This window comes from Xenopus laevis, chromosome 6S, assembly GCF_017654675.1.
Source record: "Xenopus laevis strain J_2021 chromosome 6S, Xenopus_laevis_v10.1, whole genome shotgun sequence".
Taxonomy (NCBI): Eukaryota; Metazoa; Chordata; class Amphibia; order Anura; family Pipidae; genus Xenopus; species Xenopus laevis.
This window is the reverse complement of record NC_054382.1, coordinates 19927248-19943780: the sequence shown is the minus strand read 5'-3', so window position 1 is coordinate 19943780 and position 16533 is coordinate 19927248. Positions and strand designations below refer to the sequence as shown.

General features: G+C 36.7%; 1 protein-coding gene across 1 annotated transcript in view; it reads right to left on the bottom strand.

Annotated features, from left to right (window-relative positions):
• The window catches only part of dnajc1.S (DnaJ heat shock protein family (Hsp40) member C1 S homeolog), a 75762-nt gene that overhangs the window by 37242 nt on the left and 21987 nt on the right, over positions 1–16533 (bottom strand). The window contains 4 exon segments of the mRNA NM_001092364.1: positions 3880–3977; positions 6204–6369; positions 15693–15739; positions 16055–16156. Coding sequence (NP_001085833.1) covers positions 3880–3977; positions 6204–6369; positions 15693–15739; positions 16055–16156 — 413 coding nt within the window.

The window sequence follows — 16533 nt, the reverse complement described above, 5'->3', positions numbered from 1 at the left end:
ATGGAAATAACAAAACGGTTTTGCACTAAAGTGGGTGAAACCAGAAAGTATTGGTGTGTGCTTATTATAACAATGGGTGTGGCTTATGGTTGTGGGAGGGGCTTGTTTTAACACGCTGCGTTACGCTTACCACACAGAGAATCCCTCCCCTTTTTTCATTCCAATTCAAGCACTGGACACAGCACATTTTATGAATCCATATGGATAATTAATATATAGAATGTTCTGAAGGGCTCTTGAACCAATAATCACTGGGGCAATGGGTGCTTATATCTATTTGATAGACTGAGAATATCATTATCACTAAAGCTAATCATTTAAGATTTTTACTCAACGAACATGAGGTGAAATTACAGAAATCTCTTAAGATGTGTGGTACTAATGGCATAATGAAGTCATTATAGGGGCAAGTTCAAGGTCTCTGGAGCAGAGTACAGTATAGGACGGTGTCACTTCAGCTTTTATACTACAACATTGGAAGGGCTACTAAATCAATGCCTGGATAACTAGTTTGTTAAGCTGAACAAACAACCCAATATCTTAACAAAATAAAAAAAAATGAACGCCATCAATGGTTCTGCAGAGCATTACTCACTGATGTCATCTAAATAGAAAACAGACAGAACTGCCTCTGATCTCCCTTCCCTATTGATCCATTTCCTACTCCTGCTGAGTGAACTATTTAAAAATGCTTTAATTCTCCCTACAAGTCAATAGCAAAAATGGTTTTATCTTTCACGATTCTGAATGCCATTGCTCCAACACAGTACTCTACCGTAATTACTTGTTTTAATTTGAATTTTATCTGAATTGTGTAATACAATATTAGGATATTTCATTTCCTTCTATATTTTTAGTTAGTTTCCCTGAAGATAATGGATTTTTAAATATATACAAGACAGTATTCATCTGTCAGCTCCCACACTCTTACTATATGGGACATAACTGTCACCTGCATCAAGTATGTATTAAGATGACTGACATATATTTAAATTATCATAGGTTCAATAGGCCAAAGACCCCTTTTTCAAGCTACATCCAATGCAAACCAACTTAAAGATTCCATCAAGGGTGATTTACATGTAGTTAGCTGGGGGTAACATATTCACATGTATATCACCACCACCAGGGATACAGACATACAATGAAGAACATATACACTTGAAAACGAACAGGATAGGCATGTGATCCTTTATCCGGAAACCCATTATTCAAAAACTTCCAATATACGGAAAGGTTGCCTCCCATAGACTACATTACAATCAAATAATCCAAATTTTTTTAACATAATTTCCTTTTTGTGTGTAATAAAAAAACAGGACCTTGTACTTGATCCAAACTAAGTCTACTAGAAAATCATGTAAACATTAAATAACCCCAATAGGCTGGTTTTGCTTCCAATAAGGATTAATTATATCTTAAAATATGAAGATTCAAATTATGGAAAGTAGGGAAAGTAGGGGCGAACCCCTGAATCCTTCGCGAAAGATTTGGCTGAATATCGAACCAAATCCTAATTTATATATGCAAATTAGGGGTGGGAAGGGGAAAACATTTTTTACTTCCTTGTTTTGTGACAAAAAGTCATGGGATTTCCCTCCCTGCCCCTAATTTGCATATGCAAATTAGGAATCGGTTCGGCCAGGCAGAAAATTCAGCCGAATCCAAATCCTGCTGATAAAGGTCAAATCCCAGTCAAATCCTGAACCGAATCCTGGATTTGGTGCATCCCTAATGGAAAGCAGGCCCGGACTGGCAATATGTGTGTTCTGGCAAATGCCAGAGGGGCTGCTGTATGGTTCCATAGAAAGTTACCATATAGTGGGCTGGTAGGGGGCTGTTTGGGCCTCTGTGTACTTGGAATGGCAGGGCCTATTTTGATTTCCAATCCAGGCCTGCTTATAGGTGCACCGGCCCGGGGTTTCAGTTAAGTACATGCGTTCACTTGGGGGTGCCTAACTTTTGGCATCTCCAAGTTAAAAGACCTTTCCTTCTTATTAATGAACTCTCTCCTCGATCAAAAATATATGGTCTCCCATTCAAAAGCAGCAAATGTGCTTTTACAGAAAGTTATTATAATAACAAAATCAATGGTGAAATAATCCCTCTGCACTATTATAATCTGTATCGCTGTCCAATTTCTACATGAATTTACAAGCTTAGATTTTAGAGGCAGTGATAAAATTATTATTATTTCCATGAAAAGTATTGCTGATTAATATCTTAATATGTAGGTTTATTGTTTGGCTGCCATTATATTCATGCAGCTTAAGCCAATTACTTTTGCTGTTCACTAGTCATTCAGCTTTTCTCTTTGTCCCAGCTTCTTCCCCAAAAAAAGTTTGTCAGCACAACACAAAGCTCAATGGATGCTAAATGGAAAGCAAGGCAAGAAATTCACAGTGTGTGGCCCGTTATATGACATAATTCAGACTAATCCCTGCAACGTTCCTCTATGGCCCAACAAACGAATGTGGATTTGTGACCAAAAGAGGGCTGGTCATGAGGCATGTTGTTTATATTTTATTAAATAATATACATTCTTATCCAATACAACAGTTCAAATAGAACTGCATTGTGTATGTAGTGTGCAGCATATATCACAGTTACTCAGAGAAGGAAGGGTCGAGGGGAAAACTACTGACCCCTGCTGCTGGGCTGCCAAAGTTAAACAACAAGCCTGAAACGTATAATTACAGACGAAATGCAGAGTTGTAGTTCAGTATTAAGAACACCGCTTCTAAACATGATTTGGACACAAGAATCTCAGGCACTATAGTTAATGACAAGTCAGAGTGAAGGCTCAAGTCAGAGTGACAGCTTTATAACAGTTTGCTGCATTTGCTTCTGAAGAACCCAAGCACCTATGGATTTTGAGCCCAAGTCACACTCTGGGCTTTTACAAACTGTCTGTAGAGAATGTGGTCATCTCTCCCTCTCTCCACACATTAATGAAATCTAAGGATCCAGGATATTTATTCTGCAGAATGCTTTACTATACCTGAGTAAACAGCTCTAGAAGCTCTCTATGTTTGTTTAGGATAGCAGCTGCCATATTAGCTTGGTGTGACATCACTTCCTGCCCGAGTCTCTCCCTGCTCACACATAGCTCTGGGCTCAGATTACAGCAGGGAGGGGAGGAGGGAGTGGAGAAAAGGGAGGGGGGGGGAGAGAGAGTAACAAACTGAGCATGCTCAAGCCCTGCCCTGGAGGTTTATGCCGAAAACAGGAAGTCTGATACAGAAGCCCATGTGTACACAATAGAAGGAAATAAAAGCTGTGTTTCTTTTGACAGAGGACTCAGAGAAGCATTACTTTGAGTGTTTACTGGTGTATTTATATAGACCTTTCTGAGAAAGCATACTTCATTTTAGCCTTTCCTTCTCCTTTAAAGAATGTCCTTTTCTTGGTGACTTTTCAATGGGTCTTTATGTTTTATTTGTTATAGATATTTATTTGCCTTCCTGCTCTGCCTCTCTTCAGCTTTAAGATGGGGGTCACTGACCACCGCAGCCAAAAACCTATTGCATTTTAAGGCTACAATTTTATTGTTATTGTTACTTTTTATTGCTTATTGTTATATTCAGGCCTCTACTATACATATTCAAGTTTTGCATTCAAACCACTGCTAAGGTAACTTGGACCTTAGAAAACGGATAGCTGTTAACTTGCCAAACCGAAGAGCTGCTTAACAAAAAGCTTAATACTACAAAAACCACCAAAAATAAAAAATGAAGACCAATTGCAATATTTCTGAGAAAACCAGTCTACAGTTTATTTAAAGGCAAATTATCCCTTTACCAGATAATGGAACATTCTCAGGAAGCCACAGAACACATTGTTGCACATTGTTGAATGTTTTGCTTAAATGGTGCTCACCTTTCATTTTTTTCCATCTGCCCAAATTTGATTTCATCTAAAGCTTTTGCCCCAGCTTTCTTCTTCTTTTCTTTCTTTTTCTTGCTGAGAAGTTCATCCTTAGGAATAACATAAAGAAAGTATTAAACATTATTTTGCCTCAAGAAGATTTGTTCTAGCATTGTTTAATACAATAATGGTGAATATTCAATATTTCTATTCATGGTCCTTCAGTAAATGCACAGCAACAGCAGAGCTCAGCTGTCAGTGACCTTGAAAAACTTCAGACAAGACAAGTTTCAGTTAAGGCCCCAAAAGAACTGCTAGATATCAAATCATTTCCATAATGGAATGCTCTAGCATCATTGGATTGTTACCTCCACCCATTTAGGGTAGTGGCACACGTGCAGATTCAGGGAGATTAGTCTCCCAGCGACAAATCTCCTCTTTTTCCGGCGACTAATCTCCCCAAAATGCCTTCCCGCCGGCAAGAATGTGAGTCGGCAGCGGAATGTGATACGGATTGCCTCGGTGTTCCAAAGTTGCCTCATGAGGATGCCATCCCGCTGTTGATTCACATTCTTGCTGGAGGGAAGGCATTTCAGGGAGATTAGTCACCCGAAAAAGAGGATATTTGTCACTAGGCGACTAATCTCCCCCGAATCTGCACGTGTACTACACCTTTCTTTCAATTACTATAAAGTAATTCCTTTTTTCCAGTCCCCCCTGACTTGGATACATTCTGTTCTCAAGCTAGCTTGGTCATTATCACCTTGACGAAAAAGCATCTGGTTATATGGGCAGCTCTTTGTTTTTCTGTGCTGTCAAGAAATATCTCTATGCTCTCGCAATGGTAACACCCTTTTCAGCCTGTAAGTTCTTATGTCATACATTCCCCAGTTTATAAAAACTCTTGGACTTCTTTGTTCGGGGCTCTGACTTTTTGTGACTTCAAAATCCACTGATCTTGTGTTCAAATAAACGTTATCTTTGCACCTTCAGTGGTCTCCAGTTCTCGAAGTTCCACAATACATGTAAAACCCCGAAAGGGCAACGACATAAAATATAAGGTTTAGGGCAGGACTACATGTTCGATTCAAAACCGCAGGCGTCACGTCGGATGCGACGGAAACAAGGTAAGTAATGGCAGTGTCAGATCGTGTCGCATTGTTGATGCGACACGACTGACGGATGCAGACGCAGCGTGCAGCGTCTGCATCCAACAGTCGTGTCGCGTTGCATCAATGCCGCAACACGATGCGACATTTGAATTACTTACCTTATTTCCGTTGGCGCAGCGCATCGGATCGCGGCTGAATTGGCCATGTAGTCCTGCCCTAAGAGCTATGCATACCTTATGAACAGGAGCACTCTACTAGCCTGATTGTATGGGAGTCATCTTCCCTATATATTTGTAGTTAACTTGACAGAAATTAAATGTTTTAAACTGAAATCAGATGCTGGCTTTCAAACGGAGTAGTGAATTCTACCAGCTGATTAGTTCTTATGGCTTAATGGAACTGGAGCAAATGTTGCATCTAATCTTACATTTCTTCCGCTGCTTGGCTAAAAGGCACCATTCAACCAGCCTGAAATGATACCTGCCCAAATTACAGTGTATTGTATACATAATATAAATGAGGCTACTGGAAAGAAAAGCTTCAACTGTGGCACCTAGAAATATAATTTCTCTACACAAATAAAATAAAAAGAACCATGAACCACTTGACTTATGTACAGCCATTTAGCACTTGTGGGCTTCAGCTTTATGGTAGACAGTTGCAAGCAAAGAAACAGTAATGATTTGTACACATTTATTGTCCATGTACAGAAAGCAATGTTCCTTTACTGATGCAATAAAAGGCACAAAGTGGGAAAGAGTTGTTCGGATGTTGAATCCATGTTCAGCAGTCATAAGGTGCTGAGAGTGCGTTATCTCAGCTCCTTTATAAATACATAAGCAGACTGGATTCAATTCAAAACCTTTTCAGCCCAAGGCTGCCCTCGGGTTAGATTTAAAAACGCTCAGAGAGGAACGCTTGCTATAACAAGAATGATAAAGGTGTCACTAACAAACACAAGCTAGCAATAAGCAATTGGAGTTGTCATAGCAACCTAAATTAGCAGTGACCTTATGCTACATTGGTATTGCTATATATTGGGTGAACCTGGAATTTGTGAAATAAAAAATTGTGTGATTTATTTTTTTGGATAAAGATTATATAAACCTTATACTGGCCCTTACATAGCTGAATTATAAATATTTATTATAAGCTAATGAATGCAGTATTTTTAGGTGCCAGCTAGAAACAATTGTTTAAAAATGTATTATTCTAAATACTCACCAGCTGCTTCTCCAGGTAGATGGACCAAACCACAGCATAATGGCCCACTGTGAAAATAATGAACAAAAGCAATGCTAGCTCGGCATTGCTCATCTTCCTCACCCTCCTGTAATAGAATACAGGCTGTCGCCAGTCCGGGAGGCCATTAACAAGAATATCATCGTACCTAGAACATTAAAATGATTGGCAGGTTTCAATATGTTGTCAGGAAGTAAACATGATCAACATCCCAATTAAAAATTAAGACGGCATAATGGAAACTGGCAACAAAGGAAAGAGTGAACACAAAATGTAATTTCTTGTGATAGGACATCATAGAAAAACCTCTGTTCTTCACTTAAAAAGAAATTCATCTTTAGTCTAAAGGACATTGATTTCTTGTAGTTGCCACAATCTCAATGTCGTTTTGCTGTAATTGGGGATATATTTAAGGAAATAATCCATAACACTGATAAAAGATTATTTAATTTATATTAACAGTCACAAATGCTTTGCAGACACTTTCCCACTGTTTCATTAGACAATTCCTGAATGTACTCGATTCAGCATCTGACTAACAAAAACGGATTTTATTGCAAAGAACAAATTGACTAACTATCCCAGAATTTGACAGGTTATTTATTAAAAACTGTAATATGTATGTATGCACGAATGTAATTTGTCCTTACATTCTATTAAGCAAAATGCAGAAATTTGTTTTAAACGTACCCTTGCTTGGCATGAGCTAAATGGTAAACGGTGATCATTTTTATTATTTTGTATTTATTAAATTAGGTTCAGAGCTGCTTCAGCTTCTGTTGCACTTGAACTTGGCCCCATTCACAACACTATTCTTGCAATGAGAAATCAGAAGTTGGGTAGACCGACCTAGCGAATCTGACCACTGTTTACAGAAGGAAACACACATAAATATTAGGGATGCACCGAATCCACTATTTTGGTTTCGGCCGAACCCCTGAATCCTTCACATAAGATTCGGCCGAATACCGAACCAAATCCGAATTTACATATGCAAATTAAGGAAGGGGAAAACATGTTTTACTTCCTTGTTTTGTGACCAAAAGTCACGCAATTTCCCTCCCCGTCCCTAATTTGCATATGTAAATTAGGATTCGGATTTGGTTCGGCCAGGCAGAAGGATTCGGCCAAATCCAAATCCTGCTGAAAAAGGCAGAATCCTGGCCGAATCCCAAACTGAATACTGGATTCAGTGCATCCCTAATAAATATAAATTTGTATGCAAAGCTTAGCCCATTTTTCATGTTAAAGACATGACCCAGCAGAGAACAACAATGTTTTCAAGGAACACGCCCTGCCTTGTACATTAATAAAATACTGATGCAGTGAGTTGTGTGAGAAGTGGGCACTCGTACTTAAGTATCAGTATCCTGTAAATTCTATAGACTACGTTGTAGCCAATAGGGGTGTCACATTTTGACCAGGGACCACTTAGCTCATAACAAGGTTACAGATAATAGGCAAATATTTGCATTTGGGCAATTTTTTCCAGAATATCAGATCATCAAATAAATCTTCATCTCAACATTCAACCTAATTGACCTGAGTTTTTAGATGTATTGGCTAGAATAAGTCTTTCTCCCTAAATGTCACCCTAATTATATAGTCTTTAAGCTGAGCTGTTACCCAACACTGCTTCAGGGTGCACAGACTGGGAATCACAGATTCAGATGGAAACATAATGAACGGATATCAGATTTTTTTTTTTTATAAATCAATCATTGCGATTGGCTGGAGCTGTTGATAACGAGTACTCAGTATCTAGGTTACAAGTGAATAGAATGGAATATAAAGCAATTTGTTTTAGGTTGAAATTAAAAAACACTCTGGCACTCTTGCTTTTTCACTAGAAATAGATTTGTGTAAAAACATCTATCAAGCCATTTGGGCAGAAATGCCTTATTTCCGTTGTGCACTTGTACAGAGATTCCTACTTTATCTGATAAATGCCTATGTATATAATATTGTAAGAGTTTATATACATAGGGATGGTTTCTACCAAGCTTGCAGTTCTGTATTAGAGCATAGATGTGTACTGTCTCCGGCTCCAACTCAAAGAAAATAATTTCTCTGGCGTGAGTAGAAGCACCATGCATCATTTTCTTAATTGCAACCGGATTCCATTCTCCAGCTTTGGATTAATGTACGTTTAATCATATGACAGTGAGGCTTGTTCCAACACAGTTATCACCTGTTAAACTGCACATCCAGGCTGTATAAATATACTGTATGCACCATAGAGAATACAACACCATGAGCACTCCACCCTAGCGTCTTTTGTTTCATCCTCCGTTCTACTTTCTTCTATGGCCTGAAATGTCCGTGTGCTCAGTTTCTTCTTCTACAGAAAATTTATAGCATGTTTACAACCAAGTAGAAGGCCCACAAAATTATCAAATATTAAAGATCTGGGTTATGTTGCAATCATATAAGCAGCTGGGCCCAGGTCAGCAAATAATTCCTTTTCAGATGTCCAGGAATGCAGATAAGAGGGATTTCTGGCAGTATTGCCATCTGTCTGTCCCTATTTGTAGCTAAGTCGTCATAATCAAAAAACTTAAAGGTATGGGACCTGCTACTCTGGGTTTTCCAGAGAAGGCGGCTTTCTGTAATTTGTATCTCCATACCTTAATCCTACCAAAATATAATTTAAACCTGAAATAAACCAAAGAGGACTGTTTGCCTCCAGTAAGGATTAAATATATTCTAGTTGGGATCATGTATGAGGCGCTGTTTTAATTTTAAAGAGAAAATTTAATTATTTGATTAATTGGAGTCTATAGGAGACTGCCTTCTGTAATTCTGAGATTTCTGGATAACCATTTCACAGATAACAGATACATACTGTATTAAAATTAATGCTGGAAATCCCCAACTATTTGGAGGAGAGGGCTGGACAAAACTACACATACAATATTGCACTGAAACAGTCATCAACATTTTTAAAGAGACAACCAACCTGTTAACCTTACACTGAGCTCTACTCATTGGAAATTCTGGTCACACTCTTCCAAGAATTAAATTGGCAATGAAAGGCCTAATTTGGTGCAATACATTGACCAAAATATTTTAATTAAAAATATTCTGATTTATCGGCAGGCCTAATTACAGGAATAAAAGTAGGGTCTATATTGTCATGCAGGTCAGTAGGACTCCATAGTAGGTTTTTATCAAGTAAATTGACCGATCCAGGAATAATAGCGCAGCTGCTAAACTGCCAGTCTTGACATGTAAATCAATTTAAATCCAACAAATGCAGTTGCTACTTCAATACTTATTATTCAATTGATACCTAGTGATGTTTGGAGAAGAAAATAAAATGATTGATATTTATATATTTAAATTTTAAAAGGCTTTATGGGTGGATGAGGAAAATGTAATTACCAGTGATAAAATAAACATGAAAATATAAAAAGGGGGAAAAATGCAGAATAGACAATAGTTTCTCAAAGGGTGCTTAGCAGTACACCATTTTAACTGCTTAGATGCTATGATTGATAGATAAATCCATGTACACAAACATTTAAATATGTTTCTACCTATAACCCATATGCTCTATAGGTATTAAAAGCATACACTCTTTCCTTCAGTCTTTGCTATGAGATCAGCATTAATAACTTCTAAAGGGAGAGTTTACCCAAACACTGTATTTTTTTAAGAAAGAAAATATAATTCTAACAAACTTTCTTATAAATCCTAATAAAACAAATTCCTAAGTTATTTCTAAATGTAGCAGCATCTGCCTTGGCTATTTATATTGTCTGCCCTGCATGTTGTGACTCTTGAATCAGCAGAATCCATTCGTTGAAGCGACTACAATCAAATTGAAGCTGCTACTTTTGTTTCAAGAGTCAGAAGCAGAGAAAAGATAGGGATAGGCAAACATTTCAATAGCAATTACATTTACAAAACCAATTGTTAACGCATATTGGAATGTTGCTAAGATTTATATTATATTTCATTCAAAATGCTAAAACTATGGTTTTGGATGGAATTCCCCTTTACACGAGTGAAATTTCCCAAATTCCTTGGAATGAGAGACTTATTTTTGTTTAAAAGAAATTCATTTGAGTGGTACAGATGTCTGAACCTCCAGGTCAGACTCACTTACATGTGCTAATATGTTAAAAATAACTGCATCCCCCCTTAAAAATTGGGTAGCAACACTACTCCATAACCATCCAAAGTGTGTGGGGCAAGGAAATTTGGGCAGCAGTTCCTATTAGAACAAAAGAAAAAAAGCCACACTCAGGAAATCAAGTACCGGTATTACAGATAACACAAGATCTTTTCCGGAAAGAATTTGCTTTTATATTTCATGCCATAAATTTATATTATCTATTGTTGCAGTTAAATACTTTACAGAAAGCTGTGTATAGAAAACATAATGAAGATAAGAGTTGGCCAACGTAACCTTGATTAAAACATAATGTCACCCTATTAGCTATTCATGTCAGAAGTAAAAGGTACATGTACAACTTGATTGTGGATTGTGTTTTGGCTGGATATGCTGCATGCCTAGGTTAAGGATCCCTGCCAAGTGAGCTGCCATTGTTCAGAGCAGGCATAGGAAGCCTTGCACACAAAAGCTGTTGGACAACTAAGTTCCCAGAAACCTTCTGACAGCTTTGCTAGACCAGGAATGACAGTGGTTGCCAAGCTTTCATTAACTGTAAAAGTTGTCTAAATGCCCAGCGTTACTAGACCAACTCAAACGTTTTTAGCTGCATGAGGTTGAACTTGAATTAATACTACAATCATGTTGTTATAATGAAATAAACAAACCAAACTTAACTGGGACAATGATACATAACTCAGTTAAAGTGTTTTGCAGCCTAAAAATATAATAACTTCTCAGGTGGGTGACAAAATGCAATTCTGTATTTCTACAGCAAGCATATGGTCACTCGTAGGTCAGACGATGGTTACTGAAATTCATAAGGAGCAACAGCAAGTGTTTTGTTGCCCAATCAGAGTGGTATGAAATATTGGGGTGATAAAATGCCTGTAATTGCCCTTACAGATACCACACAAACCATCAATTGCTGTCAAATTAAGCTACATGCAGCATGAAGATCCTGCAAATATTTGTGTGCCATTGCAAATATGCTCTCCATGATGTCCCTCTTGATATGTGCAGTGAAGGACAGTGTGAATATGGTAGGAGACAGAGGCCTAAGGAAATATTTGCCCATACACCTCTGTTTAGCAGTAATGATAATGCTGATTCTCTAACAATCAATCTTATATATGTAACCAAAACACAACGTAGGCAATAAAATGCAGTATCTTGGCAATAAATGTGTACTGGTGCAACTAGCATTGTTTTGTACAGGTATGGGACCTGTTATCCAGAATGCTTAGGACCTGGGGGTTTCTGGATAATGGATCTTTCCTTAATGTTAATCTCCATACCTTGAGTCTGCTTAAAAATATTATTAAATAAACCAAATAGGATTGGTTTGCATCTAATAAGGATTAAATACAGTGCTTGAATTGGAGTGAAAAAAGTGGAAGGATACTCTGGGGCTCATTTATCAACACTGGGCAAATTTGCCCATGGGCAGTTACCTATAGCAACCGATCAGTGATTAGCTTTTTAAAGCCAGCTGCAAGTAGAACAATGAATGCAACAATCTGATTAGTTGCCATGGGTTATTGCCCATGGGCAAATTTACCCAGTGTTGATAAATGACCCCCTCTGTGTGGTGAGCATAGCACTGCATGCTAAAACAAGCCACTCCCACAACCATAAGCCACACCCATTGTTATAATTAGCCTCACACACCAATACTTTATGGTTCTAGGATTCAAAACTCTTGCTTCCCCATTGAGGGGATGCTATTTCACAGTAATAAAAAAGTTATGGGGTGGCATCCCTGTGCATCCCTCCCCATTTCCAGCACTGATTAAATATATCTTTGTTTGAATCAAGTACAGGGTACTGTGATATAATTATAGAGACAATCAATGGAAGATGGCCCATAATTTGGAGCATTTTGAATAAAAGGGTTTCCAGGTAATGGATCCCATACCTGTACTGCAAAAATGAAAGACTGTGGGGCAGTAAAAAGTAACAGATAAAAAAAACAAACAAATAAGTATTGTAGAAGTGATACCTAATGTGTATTGGCTAAAAATAAAAATGCATTGCAAGCTTTTGGAGCACCAAGGCCCCTTCGACAGGCAAAATACAAATGACATCTGGAAAGGCACAGCATATATACTGTTAGAGTAGTGAAAGGTATTCATGGGCAATAAATTAGGAAGTTACAGATAGATAAAGATAAATTGTAGAGATAATAAAATGAATGAGGATGAGTTGTAAATAGACCAGGAACCTGGTACTGCAATTTCTTGGCATGAATAGTAAGTGCAGTAGATTGTAGCACAGTCAGGCCTCTATTGATAACTTCTCTTTCTGCTCTACTTGTCTGGTAATGGGCACATTCCATGAATTCCTATCAACAATATCTTAATGGCAAGCGTTTAAAAAAAGCTACAAATTCAAGACATGTCTTTTAAACCTTCCAGTCATCAATAATCTTTATACAGTTTTTGAGCTTAGACAATATGGAATAACTTAAAAAGGGAAAATATACTGTAAAAAACAAACTTTCTTATCTGCAAATAATGAATCTGTGGGACCTGCCACAATGCTTGCCCTGGCATAGTAAATTATCTTTAATAGACTTCAAATGCATTCTGTAATTATATTATGCATGATGGCACAATGCTGGTTTGGATTAACTGTACAATATCCCTTGAACAAAACTCTGCTGAGGCATATCAGCAAAAGAAGCAATAAATAACATTTTATTGTTTACAAAGTCCATGCCTGGTCACAGAAATGTCTTTAAGGGTAGGGGCACAAGGGGAGATTAGTCGCCCGCGATTTTTAAAAGCGAGTTCTGGTGACAAGTCGTTTGTTTTGTCTTTGCATGCAGCTACATGCAAATCGCCAGCTATTATGCACACAGCATGATTTGAGGTCACTTGTAGCTCCAAAATGCTCAGAGACCCTTTTTGGAGCGATTTATCAGAAACAGCATGTACATAGAGAAGTACTGAAATCTCTTACAAGCACACACACAGAGATCAGTAGCGGCAATAGTATGTAAATTCTTGCGCTGGCGTAATGACATGGAGACAACACACGGAGGGAATAAACGCAGAGATGACTCCGGGCTCTTGCATGGGAGGAGAACACCGCGTGAAGCACTATGGGATACAAATCGCTTGGAATCTAAAGTCGCGCAAAATCTTTCCTGCACAAAGACGATCGCCTCGCGGGTGACTATTCTCCCCGTGTGCCCCTACCCTAAAAATCTCTTGCCAGTGTATAAATAAAAGTGGTAACTTTAATTTTTTCTCATGAACACACATAAATACATGATATAAATATATATATATATTTTTTTTTTTTTTTAAATACTATTTTATCAAAATCCAAAAAGTTATCACAATTTTCTGAAAATTACTCTGACCAAATCCACACTGATTTTTTCTACCCTATTTATCCATACATTTTACCAAAAATTTCTTGTGCTGGGAAAAACTTGTTAAAATCATGAAAAAATTGAATGACACAACTTTTTTTTGATTTGAGGCCCGAATACTGCGACTATTTTTTTTTTTGATGCCCGAATACCGCAACTTTTTCGGAAAGCAAGCGCAAATCAGGATATAGTCGGGATATCTGCCATTGACTTCTACATGAACTCAGCAGTCTGAGTTGGGAGTACTTTTTTTATTTGGACTTTTAAAAACATGGGAGTTTAATAAATCATGAAAAATTTTAGGTTTTTTTCCCACAAAAAAATTGCATTTTTCCTCTTTAAAAGTACAATCAGAAGAACAGATTTTAATAAATAACCCCCCAAATGTTCTAAAATAAACATGGTTTATAACGTTTATAAATTCATTTTTTTTCAACAAACGTTTAACAACAGAAATCCCTACCAGGAAGAGTGTCCATATTTATATATTTATTTTATCTAAATTACCAAAATGGTCCTAAAGATTAAGCATTTATGAGGGATTACCACTTGCCTGAAGCAAAATCAAGGCACAAGGCCAAAACCCAACTGCTTTAAATAAGCCAAGAAAAGGTGGATGTAGTAGCGAACAAAAATAAACCCAAGGAAATGAATATTTTAACTTTCTGAGAAATTCACTTCTGTCTTGTCTTTAATGTCCTGAGGGCTTTAGGAGCAGGACGAGGGGGTCCGTATACAGTATGTGTTTGTGTCTCAGCTGCTTTCACCACATTTCTCACGTAGGCAATAAGAGGTTATCCCAACTTTTCAAATTTGTTTCAGATATATGAAGATATAACTTTTGTGCCAGCAGTAATTCATATTAGCTCCTTTCCACTGATTTGATCATTTTCAAGAGAAGGGGATGTGCTTTAAATTAATGTTATTAAATTTTTTGATACAACAGTAACTATCAACCTTATTTCTCTTCTCAAAAGAAAAACATAAATATTTTGTTAGCTAAAGGACATATTAAAACCTTAGTACTATAAATTCTGTGGAATTATTTTTACAAGAATTATAATTGCTAAACATAAACCAGGAAGCAAGCTGTAAGGAAGACTGAAATTCATCCAATAGAAAAAATTTACAATGTAAAAGTTGTAGAGTAATTTGTATTCTGAAAGGCATATCTTTATAAGATTTTAAGGGACTTCCATTTTTTCCAGATCCCATGGCCTGAAAGAATATCTAATGAACGGATGATAAACAAAAGTACTATGTGTCTATTCTCGGTCTATTGTACATTTCTTACAAATGAGCTTCTAAAATGTAGAACAGAGAAGATGGACACATAAGATACGAGACTACATGATTTTAAACCCTTAGCTTCAGTCTCTGTACTGCACACCTACTTTAAAGAACTCCCTTGAAAGATACATGTTTGATATCCAGCAAATCTGCAATTAAACATACAGTATAATCCTAACCAAATATATATATATATCTATATATATATATATATATATATATATATATATATATATATATATATATTATATATATATATATATATATCTATATATATATATATATATATCTATATATATCTATATATATCTATATATATCTATATATATCTATATATATCTATATCTATATATATATATAAAATAATTCTTCTCATTAAATGTCACATGAAGCATTGAATGCTGAGTTGGATAATTCTGCTTGTGTTATGTATTTTCTGCATATCCTGATTGACCAGAATTTTAAAAACCAAAATACACAAGCTTTGGAAAAGTTAACACATATGAGCAAATCATTAAACGTTAAATGTTAGATGTACATCAAATAAACCAAACTTATGTGACAAACAATGGTTTCAAATTAAAACAAATAATAATTTGCCATATTTGAATTTAAAAAATAATTGTTGCAAAGTTTCTCAATATACATACACACAGAAAAATTATTGAAAAATAAAACATACCGCTGTCTCCTCTCTTCATCCTTTAATACTTCGTAGATGGCAACCAACTAAAACAAAATCATTTGGTTAGTGAATTACAACATTTTTTTGCCATAGCTTTAAAGACAGCAAATCTTAAATGCTTCCTGAAAGCTTGCTCGCTACCGGGCATTAAAAATTTAATCTAGTCGGAAGTGACTTCAAGCAGAGCATCCAAGTAATCAAATGTAAAGCTTTAACCACAAAGAATTGTGAATATCGACATCAATCTGTGAAGCAGATTCCCATATAAACTCTGGGCACACAGTGAAGGGGGGAAAAATATCAGAACATAACAAAAAAGCAGATTTTTTCTCTCTTTCTCTTGTTTAATGATCACATACTTGTCTGAACTGAGTTTCTGCGTTTTCCTCCTTGTTCTTGTCGGGGTGCAACGTTAAAGACAGTTTGCGATAGGCTTTCCTAATGTCAGCAGATGAAGCATCCTGCAAACAAGAAGAGGAGGGAGGGATATGAGCGAGCACAAAGCAAACTTTGTAAGAAAGCAGAAATTCCCAGAGCCTCATTAAGATGTAGAGATAGCCAACCAACTATAGGACCTAAGGCAATGTAATTTGAGCCATCAGTGAACAAGCTAGACTGACCCACATGAATGAACAATTATTCAGCTTAATTTCACTTTCTTCCAAACTTCACTATACATGCAATGTCTCCACCCACTGCACGGACATTGCTTTCTAGAAGTTTGAAAATGTTTGCTGCCAAGCTCTTTTATGATTTATTGACAAAAGACATGAAAAGCAGAAAGAACCTTTATTTCATTAAATAAAACAAATCTGTTCTATAAAAGAATGGTCGTACA